At 39.2% G+C, this 26,600-nt stretch overlaps 1 protein-coding gene across 5 annotated transcripts in view; it reads right to left on the minus strand.

Moving 5' to 3' along the window:
* The window catches only part of TPP2 (tripeptidyl peptidase 2), a 70,514-nt gene that overhangs the window by 9,777 nt on the left and 34,137 nt on the right, over positions 1-26,600 (minus strand). For 4 of the 5 annotated variants that reach the window (XM_021695937.2, XM_021695935.2, XR_002480640.2 and 1 more), the window contains exons 11-26: positions 23,838-23,986; positions 21,912-22,027; positions 21,198-21,366; positions 20,330-20,487; positions 19,750-19,826; positions 17,942-18,048; positions 16,123-16,277; positions 14,887-15,003; positions 14,546-14,646; positions 13,828-13,924; positions 12,885-13,022; positions 10,903-11,147; positions 10,567-10,645; positions 8,185-8,223; positions 2,590-2,741; positions 174-270 (exon numbers count right to left, since the gene is read on the minus strand). In XM_021695937.2, coding sequence (XP_021551612.1) covers positions 174-270; positions 2,590-2,741; positions 8,185-8,223; positions 10,567-10,645; positions 10,903-11,147; positions 12,885-13,022; positions 13,828-13,924; positions 14,546-14,646; positions 14,887-15,003; positions 16,123-16,277; positions 17,942-18,048; positions 19,750-19,826; positions 20,330-20,487; positions 21,198-21,366; positions 21,912-22,027; positions 23,838-23,986 — 1,996 coding nt within the window. The remainder of the gene's footprint in view (positions 1-173; positions 271-2,589; positions 2,742-8,184; positions 8,224-10,566; positions 10,646-10,902; positions 11,148-12,884; positions 13,023-13,827; positions 13,925-14,545; positions 14,647-14,886; positions 15,004-16,122; positions 16,278-17,941; positions 18,049-19,749; positions 19,827-20,329; positions 20,488-21,197; positions 21,367-21,911; positions 22,028-23,837; positions 23,987-26,600) is intronic. The other variant, XM_021695938.2, reaches the window with a different exon arrangement.

Here is a 26,600-nt window from a genome sequence, read left to right on the forward strand (position 1 = left end):
ACATAACATAATAAAATAAAAAAAAGTTAACAGAACATGCAATTTGTAGAAACATGTTTTCATTTGGCAAGAACACAAGACAAATATAAGGCTGCATTTTTATTCAATGTATAAACTTTATCTAATGTTACAAACAAAATGAAATACTCATATTAAGAATGAACACGTCCAACCTTTTCAGCATCCAGCTGATGAAGTCTTGCAACATACAGAGGAAGATAATTAGGATATGTTTCTTTCAATTCATTATAAATGTCACTAGAGTCCAGCCTATGTATATAAGAAAGAGAGAAACATTATATTTTGTTTCTTTTAGAAAGAAAACAATTTCTGTCTTCCCTATTATTTAACACTGCTTTGAAGTTCCAGTCCATAACATAAGGCATCAATCTGAAACATAAGTATAATTACTGAGAAGGATTATCATTATCTGCAGTAGTATAAATATGCTTAACCTAGAAAAACCAATTGTAAGAATCAAGTTTTCATACATGCTAGGTATAGATGTATAAAGAGGAGGAAAACACATTCATATAGCAAGAAAGATGAAAAGATCTAGAAATGTCCAAAATGTATAAGAAAAATGTAAACTTTTCTGAAAAATCTGAAGTCTTGGATGAATGAAGAGACATTCTGCGTTCTTGAATGGGGGAGCTGAATAAAGCTGACTAAATGGGTGATGAGGAGCAGTAGTTTGGGGTCTTCCTGGCTTGCCTTGCCTGCCCTGAAACCACCACTCCCTGGGCTGGGCTGGGGCGGCCCCAGTGTTCTCAGCAGCACCACACCTAAGGCAGGCCCTCTGTTCTGCACCCCCCCCCCTCCACTGGCTCATCACTCTGCCTCAGCGCTTCTCCCAGGAGGAGAGTCCCCTGTCTGGGAGCCGAGGGGCGAGGGAGCCTGTATTCCTGGCTGCAAGTGGCCTGGATTCGAGGAGGCGTGTCCCTGAGCTGGCGGTGCAGAAGCAGGGAGTGGCCTGGGCTCAAGTACCACAGATTCTCACTTTTCTTCCCAAACTATAGATGTTCTTGAATAGGTGTTTCTTCATCCTTTGCTGTATGCCCTTACGATCATCTCCAGAGGTTTTAAAAGGCTGATTTTTAAAAAAGGATTTTCACTAGTTTCCGGGGGATTGGGTTCCTGGGACTCCTCACACTTCTGTGCCAGAAGTCAATCTCTGCCGTTTCACTTTTGAAGGATTTACATTGTATTTTCAACTGTTTACAACATCTTACAATCAGCCAGAGACTGACTTACAGACTTTGACTTCTGGTGGAGACGCAGTCTAGTTTTTAAGTGGAAAGGTTAAGTCTGAATGTAGACAGACCCTGTAACCGGTTCAATCCCTGGGAATTATTTTCACGATATGATGACGTCTGTTCTCTAGAAGAGCTCAGGACTGCAAGGATGCATACATGTTCAGCTAATGAGGACTCCCATAGAAAAGCAGTGGTCAGAGAAATACTGCATAACACAAATGGAAAAAGCAATCCATTTGACTAGAGAAAATAAATTTCTACTATGTAAAAAGTAAGCTAAAAGTAAAAAAATAAGCTGGGGGAAAAACGTGTACAAGTACAGCAAAGCATTAATATCTTTTTTTTTTTTTTTTTTTAAAGATTTTATTTATTTATTTGTGAGAGAGAATGAGAGACAGAGAGCATGAGAAGGAGGAGGGTCAGAGGGAGAAGCAGACTCCCTGCTGAGCAGGGAGCCCGATGTGGGACTCGATCCCGGGACTCCAGGATCATGACCTGAGCCGAAGGCAGTCGCTTAACCAACTGAGCCACCCAGGCGCCCCTGTAAGCATTAATATCTTTTATGTTAAAAAGTTAAAAGAAAAATCTGCTGTCCCAATAGAAAAACAGTACAGAATATGTTCAACTGACAGCACCTACACCAAGAATGCAATGACAGCATTTAAAAACCCCAAATGCAAACCAGCATTTCATAACTTAAGAAATGCAATTTAAGACCACGATAATGGCCTTTTCTTTTTTCGGCCTCTAGCAGTAAGGCTTTGTTTTCAATTCCACGGCGTAATAGGCTCTGCCATACACCACTAGAGGGAGTAGGAATTGTGACATTCCCTCTAGAAGGCAATCTGGCAAAACACTTATCTAGGTGATTTTTTAAGTGTTAATAATACGGATTCAATAATTATACTTTTAAGATGTGATCTGATGGATATTTAAAGAAACTACATGTATAAAAATGTCCATCATGGCACCATAGAGAAAAGCTATAAATGTGGATGCCAAATAGAGTATTTAAGTGGGTTATATTTCTTCAACAAGACCGCATACCACATAGTCATCAAAATGGCATTTTAAAGGACTATTAAATGACCTAAGAAACACCCAAAATCAAATAGTAATTAGAAAACTAGGACACAACATCATTCACACTGCTACATGCATAACTACAGAGAAAATAATAATAGGACAATGATTACCTTTGGAGAGTAGGCAAAAAAGTGATTTTTATTTTTTTTCTTTTAATGCTTTTCAGTAAAATTCTCTTCCAAGAACAAATCAGAATTAAGTGGTTAAAATAAAAGCCCCTGTAACCTTACCACCCAGTTAAACTTACTTTGTCATCCATTGAATTTTAAGATCTCGTAATGCTTCAGTGAACTCTTCTTTTAAATCTTTCTCTTTTTCTGAATCTTTTTCTTTATCTTTGCTGCCATTCTTAGTCTTTGTTGGCGGAGGTATTAGGTAGTAATGAACAGGGATCACATCCTATGAATGTGGAGAGAGTCTCAGATTAACAGGCTTAATTTTACGTATTTCAAAATCATCTTCAGTACCTGAGTATCTCAGAACACGGGCTGCCCTGAGTTGTACTACAACATATTCCAGATCCTAAGGGCCACAAAACAAAAAAATCCCAATCTGTGATCAAAGGAATCTTCTCCCAAACTTTAAATTACTGATGCTTCTGAATCTCCTTTAAAATAAAGATGGAAGGGGCACCTGGCTGGCTCAGTCGGTGGAGCATGCGACTCTTGATCTTGGGTTGTGAGTTCAAGCCCCACATTGGGTGTAGAGATTACTTAAAAATAAAATCTTAAAAAAGTTAAAATAGAGGAGGTAAGAACAAACTTTCCTCCATTTGAGGGTATTTGGTATTCTTAGTTTAACTTGACAGACTGGATTACGGAAAATGCTAATTACCAAAGTCTACTGAGCTTTCATATCTTCTACTTGAAAAGGGAAGGAAATAACTTACAATTTTTAAAAAGATCCTCTTTTCTACATAAATTTAAAGAGAAATCTCTTCATTCCATCAAGAGGACTTACTGAGGCCCTGTGACGTGCTAGGTAATGCTCTAAGAGGTGAAGGGCAAAGCAGACAAGGCCCTCTCTTGCCCCCTGGGAACATATCCTAGTGGGGGAAGACAGACAACATATAGGCAGTGAATCGTTTCAGAAGACACCACATGATATGGAAAACATGAAACAGAACACAGGGACAGAGAGCGGCTGCCCGGTGAGGTGGGGAACAATGCGGGCAAATGGTGCTGGGAAGCCACTCTGAACAGGGAATATCCCATCTAAGTGAACGAACTTCCGTGGACCTAATTAACCAAACTGAGGTGAAGAAGAAGTGTCTGAAGACAGAAGACGGGCACATGCAAAGCCCGGAACTTGTGTACAGGGCAAGCACAGCTGGAGACAGTGGGCACGTGGGCAGCAACCACAGGGACTGGGGCTGATAGAAGGTAGTACCAAAATACAGATTTTATTCTAAATGCAACTGGAAGCCTACCAGGAGAGTTGTAGGCAAGGCAGTGAACACGATTCAAGATTTCTGCTTTTTGTTTCATAACTCTGGATCCTATATGGATGAAAAATGTTCTTCCTACTATTTAGAGAATGGACGATAGAGGGCAGAAGTCGAGAAGGAAGAAGACAAGTTAGGAAGCGAGCCCAGACTCCCAGCACTGCTCTGATCTTTAGATCTGAAGAACAGGCTGTACAAGAGGAGGAAGTGGACGGATTTAGAAATCGTGACGGCAGAACCGACAGTACTTGCTGATGGTGTTTAAAATGAGGGGCTAAATAAAACTGGGCAGGACTGGGGGAGGGGAAGAGGAAGCCCAGGCCTTGATCCAAGGCATTCTGCGGTCTCAAAGATGCCCAGCAGTGAAGGAGACAGACGCCAGACGGGCTCCGCGGACGAGCCAGTGGAAAGATAGAGGAGCGGTCAACCAGTGGCAGTCGTGGAGGTGGTGCCAGGGAGAGGAGGGCGCGGCCGCAGAACCGGGCAGCCGTGGCTGGTCCCCACGACAAGAGACGCGGTCTCCGTGCAGAGCGGGGGTGAGGGCTGACCGAGAAAGAGATGCAGAGAGAACAGGAAGTAAAGAAGCTTAGATAGTTCCTTTGAGAAGTTCTGCTTTGAAAAGAGCAGAGAAATGTGTAATTACATCTAATTACATCTATTTCCATCTATTCTGTTAAAGCACATAAGTCTCCACTTGCAAAAACTAACGCAGTATCTGGGAAATGAAATCCTGTTCAGACTCGCTAGATCTGGTTCTGGCACAATAACCAGGTATCCTTAATTAAATCGCGAAGTCAATTTCACCAATTCTAGCTTTAAGTTTACATTAAAAATGCGAAATTAAAACCTTTTTTGTTTTAATCAACAAAATTTCTAAAATCGGGAAAAAAAATATGTACCAAGACTTTTACTCTCCTAATCTCAGTAATTTCAGAAAAAAACTTTACACAGGTTGAGACAAAAAAATAGTATTGTAAGCCCCCCACCTTCCCCTAAATAGGATTTTTAGGTGTAAATACAGCATACTTATGCACATGTTAACAATTTTCACAACTAAATTTTATTTTGGGATAAAATTATAATAGTAAATATAAGGAACTACTGTTGCAGTAGTTCTAACAGCATTCCAACATAAAACAGTACCTACTACTTCAGTATGACTCCTTTAACACACATAAAACCACTCATGTGACATAACCACACAAATCCACTTTCAGCCATGTCAGTGCCATGCTCTGTCTGAGGCCAGGAGCCAGCGCCTGCAAGCCAAGGTCGCATGTGCAGTGTGGGACGGGGCAAAAGCAGCAGGGTTCTGCTTGGGCAAGCTCCTCAGGACCCTGCTACCCATCCTTCTTCCCTCCTCTTGAGTTCACTTTCCTAGGTGCTGGGGCGAAAAGTGTCTGCGAAATTGGGAGTCGCTAATTCACCACCAAGCTCTTATGGGAACAGATCATTTCCATATCATCTGTACAGCACAGATAATATACTGAAGAACTCGAGGGGCAGAGACAGCCCCCAACATTTACCCTCTGTTCATGTAGTCCTGTACTGCCACAACACTAGAACAGGGACGACACTTGCCTGGAGGAGGAGACTCGGCAGTCCATGCGGATTCTAACCTAACGTGAGCCTCCCTTAGTCCCCCCATCCGCGACTGATTAGGGAGAGGGGCAACTTTCAGGATGGGAAGGAAGTCTCTGTTGTGAGGCAATTCCTCCACTGAAGCTCAAAGGTAAGGCATTTGCTATTATGTTTTAGTACAGAAGAGAGAAAACAGAATTGAATTTAAAATGAGCAATCCATTAAACTTAATTTATGATTAACAATAAACTCTAAGAAAGATCTATAAATAGAAAGAAACCCTGTACCATGGCAACCATAAACTGTCACTAAAAACTAAAAGCACAAGAGACAGGGAGAGTTTGTGATGAATGACCTTGTGTGTGCAGGGGTGGGGGGGGTCAAGGTTTTGTGACCAGCATTTTGTATTTAATATATAAAATATGATATATTTAAATATATCAAATTAGCAATTATAAGTGTTACTATAATCCTAACAAAATATTTCAGGACAGTAATTTTTTATTATTAAAAATTACAAACTTGGTAGTTTTAATTCCTAATCAAAAGAAAAATGGAGTTATTTTTTGTTTTATCATGTTCACCAGTTCTTTTTGTATTTTTTCAACTTGCTTCTTGAGGACTTAGTATAGGGTCAATTTAACAGAAATCATTTTGTACCATTAAGTCTTAAGAAACTTTGATTACGATTTAAAAAGATAGTCAACAGCAATCTTCAGAGCAGAAATGCTGAAGTTCTTTATAGTAGCTACTTAAGAGTAAGTTTTCTAAAAAATCATATTATTTCTGCTAGTCACCGAGTATTCTGACAGTGTTTGGACAATATCCTTGAAAGTCAAATCTACCTGCAAAACTCATAATTATTCTTTGGATAACGTAACATACCACGATTTAAATTTTGGTTCAAAAATTACAATTTCCTTAAGTTCTTAAGTTATTAACAACTAAATTCAAAACTTTAATACCTTTACACAAACTAAAATAGTTATTTTAAAGATTAAAATCATACTGGAATGCTATTTATCATGTTAAAAGTAACTATACTCCTTCACATGATGATGAACTTAAAAAATGTAACCTGCATTTGCCAAATCGAAAGTCACTGAGACCCAAAGGACAAATCCATTGAGGATTATGCACCAAAAGCTAGTTGGTATTTTGTTCTGACAATAAATTAATATATAGATCTTTCTGGTAATGAGACTATAAAGCAGGGAGAACTGGGAAGAGGTAACTGTAGTTGCCCAAGTTCTTTATATATAAAGCTTTCTTAACCATCAAGTAATCATAACCTTCCTATTCACTTAATAGTTTCCTATCTTATACAATCTGATCCAAACAAAATCCACGAAAACTCCCAAAAGGTCAACCAAAATATACAACAGGAAGAAAAAACCTTAGCTATGCTTTTGTGATAAGCACCTTTTATTTTTAATGGGCTCCTAGAAGACCTTTTCCTCATTTTCTAAAGCAGTGGCTTTCAAGCTATTTTCAGGATGACCCAAAGATAAACAATCTATAAATAAACAGAAATTTGTTTTATGAGTCTGATGAATGACATTTCCTACTTTATTGTTTTCATGTTAAAGCTGGTTATATTTCATGAATGTACACGGCCCACAAATGGGTCACAATGCTCAGCTGAGAAACACTGGCCTACGGTGAAGTAGATATTCCTTTAACTGGAGAGATGACTCCCAGTGGGGCATATCGCTTGAACAAAGTGTTTACCACTACATGACAATATAAAATTACAGAAGTCGGGCGCCTGGGTGGCTCAGTTGGTTAAGTGACTGCCTTCGGCTCAGGTCATGATCCTGGAGTCCCTGGATCGAGTCCCGCATCGGGCTCCCTGCTCGGCAGGGAGCCTGCTTCTCCCTCTCCCGCTCCCCCCTCTTGTGCTCTCTCTCTCTCTCACTCTCTCTCTCTCAAATAAATAAAATCTTTAAAAAAAAAAATAAATAAATAAAATTACAGAAGTCTTTTAAATAAAGGAACTTCATCTGTTCTAAAATGGTGATCCCCAGTTTCACATCACTGTGAATTAAGAAACAGAGTTATCTTTTATTTATACTTTAAAATACAAATTCTCCTTGCAAAGCTTCCTGCCTGCAGAGGAGATCACTAACATGCTAAACGATGCCAGAGAGTGGAGTCTGTCTATCCCTTTCACTAAGTGCACTCGAAGTACAATTCTACTTTTTCTTCATTAAATTTGGCTCTAGCAGTCAATCAGAGATTGTCTAATAAGTTGTAGGAAGTTATGTTCTCAGTGTCAACTTTAACCCGGGGTGGACAGTCCTTGTGCCTGGGCCCCCTGCCCACTGCTCTGTCTCTGCTCCCCCAGCACCACGACACAGAGCAGGGAATAAACTTTTTTTTCAAATTCCTTAGTAATATTTTAATAATCAAATCATCCAACTTAAGAATGTTTTTAGACTTTAAAAAGAATTGTTTTGGCTTATATAGCTAAGACAAAAAATTACATTCATTTCTCTGTAGGATTTTAGATATGCAAAATTTCAAATATTACTATTTGGTATCATATCTGTGGCTAAGAGATGAAGAGCAATAATATTTTTTTCTAGACACATGTAAAACAGGGGTCTTCCAGCGATTTATGGCAGGAAAAAAACGCTTCAGGAAAGCAGTATGTCAACACTGACAAGCTATAAGCACTATACTGCAGAACTTAAAGAAAGGAAACTAAGGGAGAGATTTTTAAAAAAAGATTTATAATAGGTGACAGAAAAAAAAGTTTAACTAATATGCAAATAAGGCTTTAAGACATCTTTTTTAAGAACTGACAATTAGTACCTTTTTAAATTTTCCTTGTCGTTTTGCTGCAGACTGCCCCTGGGAGTTAGAAGGACATTCTGTAAGAAAACATGCACAATCTACACAGGATGGAGACACCACCTCTGTCTAATTGTCTTCCAGTTTACGTCCCACCTGCGTGTGTCTCCGTACTTAGAAGGGTCAGGTCTACGATCAAAATGGCAGGCTTTTAAAGAAAGCAACACTGCCACTTTCACTTTAATAAAAATGCAATCAAATAGGTTATTCCTAAGGGCAAATGTTTTTCAACTCCGTATTTGAAAACTGAGTACAGTAAAATCTATTAGTTATCAAAACACTTTTAAAAACATTAAATTTAGCTGACAGTCTAGAGTCAGATTTCAAGGACGTCACAACGATCACATATGCCCAGGCATCATCATTCAAGGTGACCGTGAGAGGCAGAAGTAAAACAACACTCACCTTCCCAACTACCAAACCGGTGAGAAATGCAAAACTACGAGATAAGATTAAACAAACAAGGTGCTGGCAAGTATAATTAACTCTATGCCTTCAGGTTTTTGCTCTCTCTCAAGAAAATCTATCCCATAAGTAATTACCTGGTAAGTAGTAACTCCAGTTAATCCCATACTTTTATAATTTATGCCTCTGAAAGAAGTAACTATCTCTGAATGGCTAAAAGTGCAGTTTTAATAACAATGCTTTTCTGTCATATCAATCCAAGGAAGCAGACACCTGAGAAGAGTTATCTGGGTGAGAATCCCATCTCCCCATCTAGGGAGCCCCACAGCTGGAAGCAGCCCTGCTGCCCAGGAAGTGAAGCCTACAAAAAAAGACTAGGACTTCTTAAATCAGCGCATCTATGAATTCCAGTATCAGTGACTACTGATTCACTTCAAATGATACTAAAGTGTATATATAAATAAGTACAGTTGACCCCTGGACAACACGGGGGCTGGGGACACTACTTCACCCCCCAGCTGAAATTCCTTGTATAGACTCCCCCAAAACTTAATTACAAACAGCCTACTGTTGACTGGAAGCCTTAACGATAATATAAACAATCAAATAACATATTATTTTGTATATATTCTTATGTTAACGTAAGCTAGAGAAAATGTTATTGAGAAAATCACAAGGAAGAGAAAATATATTTATAGTACTGTACTATATTTACTGGAAAAAAAAACCCCACATATAAGTTGACCGCGCAGTTCAAACCCATGTTGTTCATGGGTCAACTGCAGTATCGACTGAAATGAGACTCAAGAAATGTCAGGGCAAACGATTTTTTCAAAGCACAGAATTCCTAAGTTATGCCTCTAAGACACCAGTAAGTGACTTCTGGTTCAACAGCGGCAAGAAGTAAGTATACTTGTTAAGATGCAAGAAATCCATTCAACTTGGTAATGGCATTTTGATTCCAGCATCAGGTAGTAGACCACTATGTGAGAACTGATGCTGAGGAGAAATGCAAAACTGTAAGAATGACAACTTTACTGGCATTGAACTAATATGATGACAGAAGGTGACAGATCCACATAAACACTATTCTCATAATAAATATATAATGAAAACAGATGGAAAAGTTAAAATAGCTACCTATCCAGTTGTAATGTTTATCTCTACAATGTAAAAACCAGAAACATGTTTTTAATAGCATGATTTTAAAACTATAAAATAAAAGGCAATGCCAAAAGAAATACTCCTAATTATCTACACAATTATGCAAAATTCCAACAAGAGAAAGGTCTGTACAAGTGAGGAAAAATACTGCTCGTTAGAAATGATATGACTAGTTTTCTAGAAGTAACCCAAGAAGACCTGACTTATTTTTATATCCACAATATTATGTTGGTTAAAATCCTATAAAATGTTCTAATTTTAAACATCCCATTCACTTAAGCCAAGTTTAATCTGGACCTACATGTTTCAAGGGAAGTTCAAGTATATTAGTCATGCAAGGTAGGACCAGTTCAGGGCCAAGTACTTAGGTCTGGGAAAAAAGAATACTAAATATTTTAAAATACAATCAAATCTTAATTGACCTTTACTGGTAATTTGGGAAAAAACTACTCAATTTTTTCCCCCAGGGAGAGCTTCTCTTTTACCCATTCTAAAGGGTTGGATTAATTCCCATCTTTTAAAGGAATGGAAATTTTGGAATAGGTAATTACAGTGTTTAAAAAAAAAAAAAAAAAGGAGGGGCGCCTGGGTGGCTCAGTCGTTAAGCATCTGCCTTCGGCTCAGGTCATGATCCCAGGGTCCTGGGATCGAGCACCGCACTGGGTTCCCTGCTCCACGGGAAGCCTGCTTCTCCCTCTCCCACTCCCCCTGCTTGCGTTCCCTCTCTTGGTTAAATAAATAAAATCTTTGGGGGAAAAAAAAAAGGATACTTACAGCTTTCTTCCCAAGTTCAGTCTTTGATAATGTTAAGGATCCTGCAAGGTAGCATCCAGGTCCTGCCCCTTTAGGTATTCTAGTAAGAAAGTTCAAAAGAGAAAAAAAGGAACTAAAGAGAAAGTCTCAGAAAGAAAATCAAGGGGCAAAACATCAAAACAATCGCATTCTGAAATAATTCCCACAGCTCAGATTTCCAAAATCAAAGGGAGAAATAATCTTAGTCTAAAATGGTAAGTGACAACACACCATAAATTTAGCCCAATGTAATGATCTCACATGAAAAGATTACAGTATTTAAGATACACATTAAGTGTAAGCAACACTGTCACTTACTTGTCATCAGGTAAGGAGGTAACAAAGAATGGTTGGTTATATTTGGGTGGTAATGTCAAATTACTTGATTTCTTCTTTCCTAGAAGTGCAAGGCTATGATTTTCATGAATATCTAAGCTCAAGGTATTAGACAACCTATGAGAAACAATGAATGGGAGATCTTTAAGACGTTCCAAATCGCTGATCTGCTCATGACGAATCTGTAGTCGAATTGTATAATCTCCTTTCTCCAGTTTCAAAGAATACTAAAAAAGACAAAGAACATTTGGAAAGAGGAAAGTTTAGCCAAGTCAACAGAAATTATAGTAAGAGGATAAAGAGGAACAGTTACTACATACAGAGTGCTTACACTGTGTGAGGAAGAGTGCATGCGAGTGTGCGCACCTACACACAAGGACCTGAGGGTGCAGGTGAGGAAGCAGGGCCAGGAACATCCCGTGAATTGTCCAAGGCCACGTGCAGAGTAAAGGATAAGGGAGCTGAAGGCAGGTATGGCTCCAGAGCCCTCAATTTCCCACAATAAGCTATGCCCATACTCTCAGCTAAATCTGTATCTGCTCAAGACTGATAAAAGCAATGATCTTCTAGTTCATGAGTCTTTAGAAACATGTATAAACCACCACCAAAACTAGCAAAATTGAGGTGCCATATAATATCTAAGACAAATATACACACACACGTGTATACACAACTGGTAATCTTTATGTTATAACCAAAATGCCACACCTCTTTATCACAGGAAAAATAGGGAGCCAGCAGAGACAAATCCACTCTGCTCCACCTAGTTAACCTGCTCAGGAGCATGGCACGCTGTATTCTGCATTAGCAGTATCTTCTGAGATTTTAAAAGCAACAAAGTAATGGCACTGCAATAATCCAGTCTGTACTGAGGAGATGTGACTTGGCTTGCTTTGAGGAAAAAAAAGAAATCATTCTGACTAGTTAACTGAAAAAAACCTGATAAATTATTTTCATTATTTGGCATAATATTATAGATGTTTACAGGAAATACCTCATTTCTTTGTAACAATATTTTATTCAGGGATAAAATTTCTATAAACTACTGATTAAGGGGCACCTGGGTGGCTCAGTCGGTTGAGCTTCTGCCTTTGGCTCACGTCATGATCCCAAGGTCCTGGGATGAAGCCCTGCTCAGTGGGGAGTCTGCTTTTCCTTCTTCCTCTCCCCCATTGCTTGTGCTCTCTCTCTCACTCACTCTAATAAATAAAATCTTAAAAACAAACAAAAAAAACCTATATGATTAAGTTTTTCTCCCTTTAATACAACAGTGCCAAGCACAGTGATTGGCATACACTGTGTTGAGTACACAGCTGTCTCAGGAAGAAATAAATCTGAAAGTTCTAATAACACTTGGCACTGCTATATAGTGCTTTTCATCCAGTTCAGACCCGGGATCATTTCAAGGTGCTCATATTATCTTAGATGATTTGCTCCCAGCCATCAGATGTGTGGAAGCAGTGGGCAGGAAGAAGAAATAATTAAAATAAAAAGCTACACTAGGGGTGCCTGGGTGGCATAGTCGGTGAGCGTCCGACACTAGGTTTCAGCTTGGGCCTGATCTCGGGGTCATGAGATCGAGCCCTGTGTTGGGCTCTGTGCTCACCGTGTGGTTTGCTTGGGTTTCTCTCTCCCTCTGCTCCCTCCCCTTCAAATAAATCTTTAAAAAAAAAAAAAAAAAAGGCTACGCTGGCTAGTGTTCGCAAGCATCATTCATGCCCTCCTCTATCCCAAAACTTGATTTAGCAGATCTACATGGCTGAGAGGCTGTCATAGTCTGTTTTATAATAAGACAACTAACTGAGCTTCTAGTGGTATGTCAAAGAACTAAATACAAAACTATAGCGTTAAAAAAACTCCAAACAAACCCAGAAAAACAAAAATTACCATAAATAGCAAATCAGAGATTCATTAGTTCAGGAAACAGCCTCAGTTAATTCTAAAAATCACTGCCAGTTTTATACCTGATGTGGATAGGCATCTCCTGAACCCATTTGTCTTTTGTTCTGGTCAAATATAATCCACAGTTGGCTGTCAAATTCTGATTCATATAATAGTTCACAAAGTAGTGGGCAGCTTGGAGTTACTTCCCCACTCTTGGGCTATATAAAAAAAAAAAGAATAATTACTTGATATAATTTATATGATTTCTAATGCAGATGTGTAATACTGCTGTTGATGAGATTTTTACATTACAAGTATTAAAAATATTTTCCTCTGGTAACCAATTTTAAAAATGCAGAACATCCAATATTTTGGCACTAATTAAAGGTATTTTTCTTTAACAAGTTTTTAAAAATACAAACCTAGCTATTTGTAAGCATTAATGAATACTATATATTCTTCAGTACCTCTAAGTACTTTATAAAACTGAAATTTGACAATTCATTGAAATCAATCATCTCCTGAACATTAAAACCAAATTCATATTATGCTTCAATAAGAGTTTCGCTGAAATCTTACTGATCCTACATAAACTCTTAAGATTCTATATTTACAGTAGTCTCAACTACCTTTACTGCTCATTCAACCCAAGAGGTATTCTGACTTCTCATTGTTTTAACGCCTGCTTCAGAGAAAAGCAATCAGACCCACTCTCATAATCAGACAGCATCTGGCGCTGATGAGACCTCTAACCACTGAACAGGTATCAATGAATACAGAAACTACGGCTCAAAGGCCAGGTCACCACTAAATTAGTTTATGACTTCAGACCCAAATAGTACTTGGACCATCAGAGATTATAATTTCCCAAAGAATAATTTCAAATTAACCAGTGTTAATTATTTGACTCTATTTCATACATATACACACATACATATATACTAAACTGCTTGTCTTTCTGTTTTTGACTTTATGATTCATGAACAAAAAAGTTCATTTTGAGGTTATACTTTAAACACTTACCTGATGAAAGTTATAAGTCAGGATCATCTCATAAAGCTGACGATTATTTGGCAAAACATCTCGTGATCCTAAAGGTTTTGTTTTTGCACTCAGTGGGCTGTAATTAGACAAATGTGTAAGTAATTTGATTCAGGAGTTCATCTACTGAGAGAAAGGAAACTATAACCAAAAAAATCTATTACACAGTACAATAAAAGTGACAATAAGCATTCCTAAACTCTGTCCTTCTCAGTATATTTTATAATATTTTAATCATCAGCTTATAGAGTTCTTTACTGACTGAACCTCAGCAATACGTAGTGTTTAAAATTTGCAATATTATGGAAACATTTTCAAATGTAAACAAACAGTTCTTAACATAATCAGATCCCAATATTAGGGCAATAACTGCTAACAGTGCTAAGGACGGACAGGTTTTGACGTGCACCCTCCTGTCCACAAACTGCAGATGGCAACGCACATGTCACAGGAGGGGTCCTGTAGGTGCCACACTGAGAGCTTCATCACATACATCGCTTACTTAAGGCTCGAAGCTACTGCTGGGGCTGCCTCTTAAGAGAGCTGCCAGGATTCCTAGGCTGCGAAGTCAGAAACTGCATTTTCATCTCCAGCACTCAGATGATTTAAAAAGATGACTCTTTTCAAAGAGTGTAAGAGATGTCCCCACTCCCACCATGCCAATGCTCAACACCTGTAGCCCTGAAACACTAAATGATACCGGAGGGTCTGGACCCAGCTCTTCAAAGTTATGCAGGGAGCCAGATCTTCATACTTCAAGGAGGACTGAACATCAAAACGATTGATTCCTTCCGACGCATGCTACAAAGAATATTTATCCAATTAGGTTCTCAAGCTTTATTGATAATAAACCGTATTTTTAAACATTTGGACCTAAAATAAACTTGTCTAATGCAAAGTTTATAAGCATTCATGAACAAAGATGACTGTTATTTTCAGAACCACAAGTAATCTGACCATTAACATTTAAATCCAACCAGTGAATTATTTCTCAATAACACAAATAACTGACATTAAAAATGATGGAAATGTGGAACTTACAATGTTTAACTGAGGAGCAGTACACACTATTCCATGGAAAGAAATGGTATAATCAATATTGACATCACTAAGACTTGCCCACCAACGAGCAATGCAAAACTCAATTGCTTTCCCACCCTGTAAAGAACAATAAAAATCACAAATGTGTAAATCCCTTTTCTCCTTTTCTTTCAAAATACTGAATATAAATAGTGTTTTAAAGCAATTCTAGCTTTTTGTACAGCCGTGTGTGGAGTTACAAAATTACAGTTGCAAAGACAGAGTACAGGCGTTTAAACACACAGTTATCTACTCAGACTCCTACGGTGCTTGTCATAGAAGATCGGAGGCAGCTTTTGGGAGCACACACAACAAAATAATAGTGAAAACAAACTGGAATAAAAACTTCAGACCAAAGGAAAAATGGCAAGAACAATGATAAGAAAAGGCGTGGGACAGCTCTACAGAGTCAATACCCGCAGCTGAGTTTCAGGCTCAGAGCTGCCTGGCCATCAAAGCAAAATGAAATTATGGTCACTTACATCTTTCTCCCTCTTAAAAAAAAATTAAAAACAAAAACCATTTTTAGTGCTGAGTTTTAAATTAGGTTTTCTAGTAACCAGTACGTTACGAAGTCTGCGGGTGGGTCAGAGGACACTAGCACAGACAAGAGCACCAGCCGGCATCGGAGACCTAAGAGACCCAGGAAGGCCGCTATCACCGCGTGAACACACGAGGCAGCAGGCTTAAGAAAGAGCATCAGTCCACTCGGCTTTTGTGGAGGAAGAACCCCAGCCCAGGGAGGGTGGGGACCTGCCACACGGAGGTCATTCCGGTGGAAAGCAGCAGCGGCCTCACCTACACGGCAAAACAGCCTCCTGCAGTCTTCACGGCTGGGCATTAATAAAATAACAAGGAGAAAAATCTTAAATAAGGAAGTAATTTCCTGTGTGATGAGGAAACAATTCCAATCAAGCTCCACGGTATAAGCCATCAGAATCTAGCAGACCAGCACCTTCCTTTGACTACATTTATTGAAGAGTTCAAATGATTACTATTTACCTCCAACTTGGTCTCAGGTACCCCACTGAGACTACCCACCTTCCTACTTTGTTTATTTAGCGTTAATAGAATATTCAGCCCCAATACAGTCTGAATACAAACTATAAAATCAAATTCAAATACTGAGTCTTAGCCTATACCAAAAATAAAAAACGAAATCATTTTTGGGATTTCAAACCGGTAATTAAAACTTACTAAGACAGGAAAAGCTTCAGTCAGTGTTCCTTTTTCTGGAAGGGAACAAAACTTATAGAATTCATGACTTCGATACGCTCTTTGCTTCACAAGCTGCACCGCATGAAGAACAAACTTGGCTGACACCTCAGAAGAACACGAACACACAGTAACTTCTAAAATGAGAGGGGAGGAAGCCAAGTTTTAAACTGAGAGGATTTAAAACAGACATATGATTGTCTTAATACCAACTTTTTAGAAAACAACGTCTCAAGAAAAAAAAAATGATATATTCAAAGGAAATCTGCATATTTCCTTAAAAACAAAGAATCAACAGAATATTAATCAAGATGAAAGGGTAGGAAAATAAACAAATCAGTATTAAAATTAACAACTGCTATGCTGCAAACACCATGGAACAGCAAGCTGTCCATGGATGGACACAATTTTCCTAATCAGGTTATTTTCAAAACCCTTTGCCCCTCTGCTGCTATGAGGAAACTTGCTTTTATGAAAAACCAACCAATTCCTGATAAAGAGAATCTTAATTTTAGAAATTTCTATTTGTTATCATGCCTAAATTCCATTCGTGTCTATTTATTCAACTTCACCGATAACTTCCTAGTCTCTCCCTCCTGTCTACTTCTAGAAAGTATGACCATCAACTACACATCCTCAGCTTTATTCTGAGGCCGAGCTGGAGGCAAAACCAAAATCACCGTGAAGCAGAATCAGCATCTTATCTAATGCACACCCACTCTAATACAGGGAACTTAAAGCAAGGCTTACGTCTCTGGTTCACAAGGTCAAGTGGGCGCAGAGCTCTGTGAACCTAATCAATTGCTAAGAATAAAAAATCTAGTGTTAGGACAGTATTTCTAATTATTTGAAATAGGACACATCTGCAGTACATTTTTTTTTTTTTTTGCTTTGATTCTTTATCTCCCCCATTTTACTGACACACAATTGACAAATAACATTGCATAAGTTTAAGGTGTACACTGTGAGGATTTGATATATACATATATACTGTAAAATCATTATCACAATAAGGTTAGTTAACACATCAATCACTTTACATTCACCAATTTTTTTTGGTAGTGAGACTACTTCAGATCTGACTTTTAACAAATTTCAAGTACGTAATACAGTAGAGTTAACTACAGTCACCTTGCTGGACATTAGATTCCTCGAACTTATTCACCTTGTAAGTGAAAGTCTGTACTCTCTGACAACCATCTTCCCATTTCCTCCCCCTCCCCCAGCACATTTCTAATCTAAGACTGCTGAATGCTCTGAGCTACTTCCATTCTGGATCATTCAATAAATTCCTATTTAAAAAAAACCTAATTATTTTCAATACCAACCAAGACAAATCATAATTAGAGCACTGTAATTACTGGCATTTACCGTTGAAAAGATACTAGATTCAATATTAATTAACCATAGATTTTCCTTCAGTATTATTAGTGTACATTTTATCAAAGCTCATTGTTCGACAACTCCATGGGGCCCTGTAAGAATTAGGTAGCCCAGAGTTGTTCAACAATACAATTCTGACTCTAATCATTAACAGATACGGTATTATTCTAAATTAAGTTAAAATCTTGAATGTTAAAACGTCTTAAGATAGCCTGAATGATCTGATGTGTCAACAGTGCAAAATAGTATGAGATCTTAACAATATTTCAAACCTAACAGCAAATCTAGGGTGTCAGATGTTGTACTGTTATGACAAAAGCGTGGATTAGAGACACACACACTTTCTGTGGTCACAATCCTAGCAGAGATAGAAGGTACATAAAGATAAGTGGTCAGGACAGACTCAAATGTTACTTACCAGCCCATGTTGCACCCTCAGGAACCTCAATAAAATGCCTTCGAATTTGACCAGGTTTAAAATGTACATCTGTCAAGGCTAGATCATAATGTGACGATTCGTTTACTCTGAAAATAAAAATAAATGGCCAAATGTGATGCTGTCACCCAGAGAGGCTTTATATTATAAGCCCATTGGTACTCTAGATTTTAATAGTTCATCAGAAACAAACACAGGGATTTAAAAGTTGGTTACAAAACAGTGTGCACAACATTATCTCATTTTTGCAACATGTCAGCGGTGGTAAGTTCCGGATAGCCCAGTGTAGATGATTTTTCTTTTTACTTGTCTATGCTACAATTTGTCTGTAAGACACACATTTACAGCTCCCTCATTCACAGGATTTCCCTATTATTAGAATCTGAACTATCATGAGTCTTAAATATTAAAATCAAAGGTGATGTTTTGTGTCACTGATTCTGTCTTATAGCTCTGAGACTGGTATCAAACTCCTTATATAGCTCCAAAATACCCCGCGCCATCATGACACAGGAAAGAAGAAAACTATTTCCATAGCATTTTTGTAAGAAACCAGTGACACATAAAGGTCAAATGTGTAATTTTCTACTATGGAGACCTAAAGAATATGCAAGGGACAAATTTTAGTCGGTATGACAAACACTTAATGAGCGCCCAGTATATATACGAGGCACTGTTGTTAAGAGCTACAAATACACTGAATACATTTTCCTTTGCCCTGGCCAATCTCAGGAGGACAGAAAAACCACCAGAAACATTTAACATAATATGCTCTGGGTGGACAGAAGTGTTAGTGGAAAAGACATAAAAGATAGGTGGTTCATGGAAAAGCTTCCTGAAGGAGATGATGTCTCAGCTGATTCCTGAATCTTATAAATTATCTTGTCTAATTTCCTACTGGACTTCAGGGAAAATCTGAGAATTTAAGTGTTCTGCAATTTCTCCGTGTGTGTGTCACTTTTTATCTCCTGAATCTCATCTTATGTTTCTTACGGGCTGAGACCTGCTGCATACTTATTATTTACCAGTTAACTAACTCAGTACAAACTATTAACTGAGAACTCTCCGTTGTCTCCAGAATTCTCATCTCAACCTTGTCCTTCATCTACTGAACAGTTTGTTTTGTTCTGAAGATACTGTATAATGGGCACCACAGAGGAACCTGTAGGACACAGCCCCTGAGTCTTCAGTGGGCTCACAGTCAAATGGGGTAAACCAAAACTAACAACGTCTTGGCTAAAGTCTGTACCGCAGATGGGGTGACGGGAAATGCTGGCTCTGAAGCACTGCTGTTTGCTATTTTAGAGAGCATGATCCTGGGCAGAGCCACCAACAGATCTTAAACAGGAAGCAGTACGACGGGAGCAGAGCTCCTCGGTTCTGGGGTAAAAGACAAGATGGGAAGGGAGAGTCTGGAAACAGTGACAGGAGAAGTGGAAGAACCAGAGAAAACAGTGATCCCACAGAGGGGGTGCGACGGTGGAGGCGGGTGAGGGATGAAGAAGGGACGAAGTAATACTGTCCAATACTGCAGATGGATCAGACAGGGGCATTGTCATCCCAGGGGAGTTTTGGCACAGGGAAAGGGCACGGGAGATGCCACCGGGGATTCTCACAGTCAACAAGCAATAGAAAGACCACATCGCACTTGAATTTTGTGAGCAAGAAGCAGAACTAAAGCCCAGTTACCTGATTCTGGTCTATTCATCCTTTAAAAGTTCACACTATTTCCATAAATAGCCATTAAAAAATTCCATGTAACAGTAAGCTGTTGGTAACTTGTTACTTACTTGGTTGCTATAACTGCAGTGATTGGAACTCTGAACAGAGGACCTGCATTAGGGGATGCTATATCATAGCCACATACCTTGAAAAAAGAGTAAGTTTCAGTAACCATAAACTTTTACAAGAGAAAAAGAAAAAAAAAAAAGTGAAATCTATTCACAGAGTAAGTTAATCTAACATTAAAATGTAAATGTCTTGGGGTGCCTGGGTGGCTCAGTCGTTGTCTGCCTTCGGTTCAGGTCATGATCCCACGGTCCCGGGATCAAGCCCCACATCGGGCTCCCTGCTCCGTGGGAAGCCTGCTTCTCCCTCTCCCACTCCCCCTGCTTGTGTTCCCTCTCTCGCTGTGTCTCTCTCTGTCAAATAAATAAATAAAATCTTAAAAAAAAAAAAAGTGAAGGTCTTAAACACAAGTTCACGCCAATTTTCTGACGTGGGGTCACATAATTAACAGCAAATAGCCTAAACAAATGCATGCATACCCACCCTTGACCACTTCAGACCAATGCGGAAAGAGACCACCACACAGGGCACTCTCACACATTTCAGAGTATTCAGAAAGTAGCACTGAAGATGCACCAATACCTCTGTATAATGTAATCCTTCTCTTAAGCCCCTGGGATCCACACGTATGTTTATGTGTCTACATTGATTCATGAGTTCCAAATGGCTGGGACACTGAACCCAAGATGAATTTGAAGTTAAAGCTAAATGAAGCTGAAGGGATATTTTTTCAGCGTTTTCTAGCATGAAAAAGACCAAAAATTAAAGATTAGTACTTTTTTCCTTTTCTTCCATTTTAAAAAGTTCTATCTTCTCATAAAATCTAGCAGATGAGTTTAATCAGCTGTAAAATGCACTAGGGCCTGGGCTTCCAAAACACAGCTTAAATAAAGCAGTCACAGAACCTTCCCTACGTCTTAGGGCACTTGTGATCCATTCACACTTTTATCCAACATGGCTGTAACCTTAAAATAAGGCGTTTTCGTGAATATCTGTCATTACTGCATGCAGATAACAGCATCTGACTGAAAGGAAGATGCCAAGTACACAGTGGTGACTACTTCATTTACACCTCCTTGAGCTGCGGTTTTCCCTGGCTGCTTCTACTTCCCATTCTCCAACCGAAACTCTCTCTTACACCCAAGTAGTAAGAGTGGTAAAGAAAAGGAACTGGATGTTTTACTATCCACAATTCGATAAAACCCTGGGTCACTGGAGGCCCAGGCTACTGTTTTCCTCAGTGGTCACCAGGCTGAGCTGCGACGATACTGGGATCCCTGCTTTGCTATCACATCCATCCCCCTTAAAATATATATGATTTAAAATAATATTATTGTTAACTCATGTTTTCTCTTTAGAACATTAACCCAAATGGCATTTCTCTCATACGACAGTATTCATTCAAACCACAAATGTGAGCACTTCGGCTTACTGTCCATTTATTACTAACCGGTATTTTCCGGAAACACAGGTTCAATGCCAACGCCATGATCTGAAGGTGCAGCCACCTGAACAGGGTCTCGGAGGTAGATGCCGCGGTTATTTCCAACAGTAACAGTGAAACCTAATTTATTAGCAAATGATGTATTCTGAACGAGGTAGTCATAGGCTTTATCAACCTAATTAGAAGAATACAAACAGTAAAATATCAATGGTTCGGTCAAGAAAACATTTCGTTATAAATTACCAATTTGATTTCAGTTGTAAAAAAAGTACAGGCAAAAAGCTGGTTTCTACATTCGCCTCTCTAAACTACGTGGTAACCCCACATGAGGGGGCAAGTCTACCTTTTCAGACAAAGCACCAGCCCGACCACTCACCTCCAACTCCGCTCTCTAGATTCACTCAGCTCGTCCCAAGTAACCAAAATCAGGCACTCCTCCATACGCCATTAGATTCACAGGTTTTGCCCTTGCCATCTTCGCCTGGAATTTCTACCCTCCATATGACTTAGGTTTACTGTATTTCTCTCTTACTGAAACAAATTTGTCTCAACTACAAAATCTGATTTCATATCCTCTTTGCTTACCAGTTCAGAAACTATTATGATCATATAACGAAAAATTAGATAAACTCAATCACTGTTACAACAGGAAATGTTATCCAGTAATAGCTAAGACCGTATCTTAATGATTAATCTAGCTTTCGTAACAAACAACACTACCTGAATAATACCATGTCCTTGGGCAAATACTTCTATATTGTCAGCCTTTACTGCAGTATTTTCTAGAGCTCTTCTGACTGAATGAACCGTGTAGTTAACGTTATTAGCTTTCAGACCTGAAATGTGAAAAAGCAAAAGCAAGAAAGGAGTATTAGAGAGTTTGCTACTTGAAACCGTCTTCCCCTCACCAGTACAGAGAACACGTACATTCTCTGGCTTTAAGGTCCTGTGTTTCAACACTCGTTTCTTAATCTTTTTGAAAAAACTAAACTACAACAGCCTAACTCAAACTGCTAGCATCACGCAAGGATCTCATTCAATAAAAATCGAGGTGTGCCCGTTATGCAAGGGCACGAGTGTGCACTCTGCGAAGGTGATGCAAACGTGTGAAGCAAATACCTGAAGGCATTCGAATGACATTTTCTCTAAAACACTGCTGGTCAAGTGGGTACCCGGTTGGCTCAGATGGTAGAACACGTGACTCTTGATCTTGGGGTTGTAAGTTTGAGGCCCACGTTGGGTGTGGAGATTACTTAAATCTTAAAACACTGCTGGTCAAACGATATGGTCGCCAGGGATACTAATCAACCTGGCTGTGTTACAGAAACCAAGGGAACTTACAACAAACCAGCAAAAAAGATGCCCAGGCCTGACCACAGCCCAATTAATTCCGCATCTTTGAGACTGAATCCCAGGTACTGATACTGACTAAAAGCTTCCTGGGTGATGCCAGGAGTAGCCAGGCTGGGAACGACTGTTCTGTGGGAAGGGTATGGAAGCCACCAATTTGTCAACTTTGTGTTGAATACTGTTGTTAGAGATAAAAGAGTAATACTGCATTCCTATCCACTCCAGAGTTCATCAAATGTATGCGCACTTATAATACGTTAAGAAACGGAACAAAACAAACATGAAAGTATGCTGCTTTAGGAGTGAATTGAGAAAGGGGTGCCTGGGTGGCTCAGTCCTTAAGCGTCTGTCCTCAGCTCAGGTCATGATCCCAGGGTGCTGGGATCGAGCCGGCATCAGTCTCCCTGCTCGGCGGGAGGCCTGCTTCTCCCTCTCCTACTCCCCCACTTGTGTTCCTGCTCTCGCCATCTCTGTCAAATAAATAAATAAAATCTTGAAGAGTGAATCAAAAAGTGGCCAATTTTGTCAGTGAGAATCCAAAAGAAGGGGACGCTTTATGAGGGGAAGGAATAGGAGTCGAATCTTACCAGAATGTACGGGAGTTTGCAAGGCCAAAAAATGGCACAAAAGAATTCTAGGCAGAGAGACTAAGCTGTACAAGGACGGGAGGCTGGAGCAACCCTGAGATGTGGTGAGGTTGAAGAGAACTAGAAATGAAGGCAGAGAGTCCTGGGACCTCATGAGAGGAACGCTCCTAAGGAGGAAGCTTTGTGACAACCTGGTGACGGTAACTGAGTCCCAGTCAATGCCAATGCCACCTGATCAATACCGTGAGCCTCTGGCACACCACCCCAGAAACTCCCACCTCCCTTCCCACTTTAGTTATCCCCACAGCAATATTACCCTTTAATGTGTAATATAAACTAATTTTAAATTCTATTTACAGTCTGTCTCCCACAGCTATGATAAATTCCACAGGGGCAGGTACTATTGAGCCAAAATAATGCTTGAGAGTCATTAACAGCAAATAAATGTATTTGTTGAATGAATGAATACACATTCAAATCCTTATTATCACACAATTATTCGCCATCTTAAACTTTACTTTGAGCCAGGACATGACCAATTCCACATTTTCTCACCATGAGAACTTCAGAAAACACAAATATCTGTCTGCAATAAAGTAAGAGAAATGTATTCAGTTACTTTTTGTGACCACTGCCTGACTTCGTATTATGCTATAAACTGAAAACAAGAGTAAGTTAGACCAAGTAGAGCACTAAGCAATGTCCTTACCTGAAAGTATCAGGGCGATGCCCCCACACGCATTAGGAGAAGACATGGACGTCCCATTCATTAGCTGAGTTCCTCTCAACGTCCAGTTGGGAACAGAAGCAATGGCTCCTCCGGGCGCGCTGACACTTACTCCGAGGGCCCCATCAGCACTAAACGAAAAGCCATTAAAGTCTGCTTACGATGGTGAGAACTGGATCAACACGGGCATTCATAAAAAGGCCACTAGTCAAATAGATTAGAGCACAATACCATGGATAATTTGCAGTATTGGAATCAGTTGTAAAAAAAATACCCAGCACAGCTGTTTCCCCGTTATGTAGCAATTATCTTCCTTAAAAGTGGGCAAAATCTGGTGTGTTTGTATGTATCTGGGATTATGTGCAAAAGGTATCAGGTATCTTTCTGGAGGGAAAATAAATTGTCATTGCTCAGATTCCTTGATGAATGCACTTTTTTCTTGTCTGCAACAAGTAGAAGCTTTGCCTTTATCTAAAGTTTAACATAGCCTCGTCCAATAGAAGTATGTGAGACACAGAGGGCATTTATTTATTTTTTAAAGATTTAATTTATTTATTTGAGAGAGACAGCATACACGCTTGCATGTGCGCATGCTCAGCGGGGGGAAGGGCAGAGGAACAAGCAGACACCCCACTGAACTCTGAGCCCAACATGGGGCTCCATCCCAGGACCCTGAGATCATGACCTGAGCCCAAGGCAGCCGCTTAACCGACTGAGCCACCCAGGCACCCCCAGAGGGCATTTAAAACTTTCCAAAAGCTGCATTTAAAAAAAGCTAATGAGAAACTGGTGAAATTTCTTTTAATAATGTATTTTATTTAACCCAACATATCCAAAATATAATTTCAGTATGTTAGTAGTAGAAATAAACGAGTTAATTTATATTCTTTCTCGTACTAGTCTTAAATATCTCATGTACATCTCACACTTAGAGCCTATCTCAATGCAGACTAACCTCACGTGACTCACAGCTGTCACACTGTATGGCTCAAGTCCATGGGGCCCCTCGTTGAGGGCTCTTGACTCCATAGGGTAATGAGATAACGTACACATAGTTCATCGCCATGTAGTCACCCAACACAAGCTCTGTCCCCGGCCCCAAGTAAAGGAATAACATGATGACACGCTACCTTCGTCTTCCCTGGAAGAGTGGCCGAAAGTTCACCACAGAAGCTGCTGGCCCCTCCCTTCTACCACTCTTCTCCAACTGACTGCACTATTCTTTTTTTTTTTTTTTAAAGATTTTATTTATTTATTTGAGAGAGAGAGCATGAGAAGGGGAGGGTCAGAGGGAGAAGCAGACTCCCTGCTGAGCAGGGAGCCTGATGTGGGACTCGATCCCGGGACTCCAGGATCATGACCTGAGCCGAAGGCAGTCGCTTAACCAACTGAGCCACCCAGGTGCCCTGACTGGACTATTCTTATTACTGGCTAAGAATACTAGTGCACTTTGGTTTCAAATTTTCAGAGAGCTGAACTCAATGTAAATAAGATCCCCCTCCTGAAATGGGTTGGTGGCACCTCGTTTAGTGATTATCTTAAAATAAACACTGTTAAAGACATATTGACCTGTAAAGACTTTCATACAGTATTATTGAGTGACAAAAGGTTACAAAGGTGCCTGAATACTGTGATCTCCCATTTATGCACACGACAATGACTAAAAGAATGTGCACCAAAATGTCACCCAAACACATCACAGACAATGAGATTTAGGGTAATTTTTACTTTCTTCTTTGCACCGTCTATACTGTCTACCAACATTCACAATGAGCACGTGGTATCTTGTAACCGTAAGAGTCATAAATTCTAATTGACTACCCCCTGTTGCTCTCTATTCATTTTACACTACTCTGTTAGTGATTAATCACAAAGCATTTACTAAGTGCTCTAAAAAAGGGTTCCATGACTCTGAGAAACAAACTGAGGGTTTTAAGAGGGGAGAGGGGTGGGGGAATGGGTTAGCCTGGTGATGGGTATTAAGGAAGGCACATACTGAATGGAGCACTGGGTGTTATATGCAAACAATGAATCATGGAACACTACATCAAAAACTAATTATGTAAGGTATGATGATTAACATAAGGTAATAAATAAAATTAAAAAGAAAAAATAAAAAGGATTCGATGATATGTAAATATAATTTTTATTAAAAAAAAAAATTGGGGGGTGCCTGGCTGGCTCAGTTGGTAGAGCTGTGTGTGACTCAATCTCAGGGCTGTGAGTTCAAGTCCCATGTTGGGCATGGAGCCTACTTAAAAAAAATAATAAATATACAAATAAAATTTTCTTTACATATAACTTTCATATTCCTTATTAAAAAACTTTACATAAACATGATATAAGTTTCCTTAAAAAAGCTAGTGATGTTTTTCTTCTAAAATGCAGTATGTAATAAAAATTTAAAACATGCTTATGTAGACAGTATTTGGTAATCCGTCTTTAAGAAATATGCCATACTTGTAAACACCAGGAAGTCAAGTAAATTCTGTATGTCTGACAGTCTTTCCTGACAAAGAGGATTTTTCAAATAGTACACAAAATATGCCCCGTTCAGTGATCACTACTCAATGTTTTATACCCTAATAATTAAACCACATATTTGCAATAATATTCCATGTTTATAGCACAGTAAACATGAACAAATTCTCTCAATTCCTAGAATAACTGGTTTGCAAACCAAGCTTCCCCCATAATTCATGAACTCATTTTTAAAGATTCTTTTTTTTTATTTATTCATTTGAG

This window comes from Neomonachus schauinslandi, chromosome 3, assembly GCF_002201575.2.
Source record: "Neomonachus schauinslandi chromosome 3, ASM220157v2, whole genome shotgun sequence".
NCBI lineage: Eukaryota > Metazoa > Chordata > Mammalia > Carnivora > Phocidae > Neomonachus > Neomonachus schauinslandi.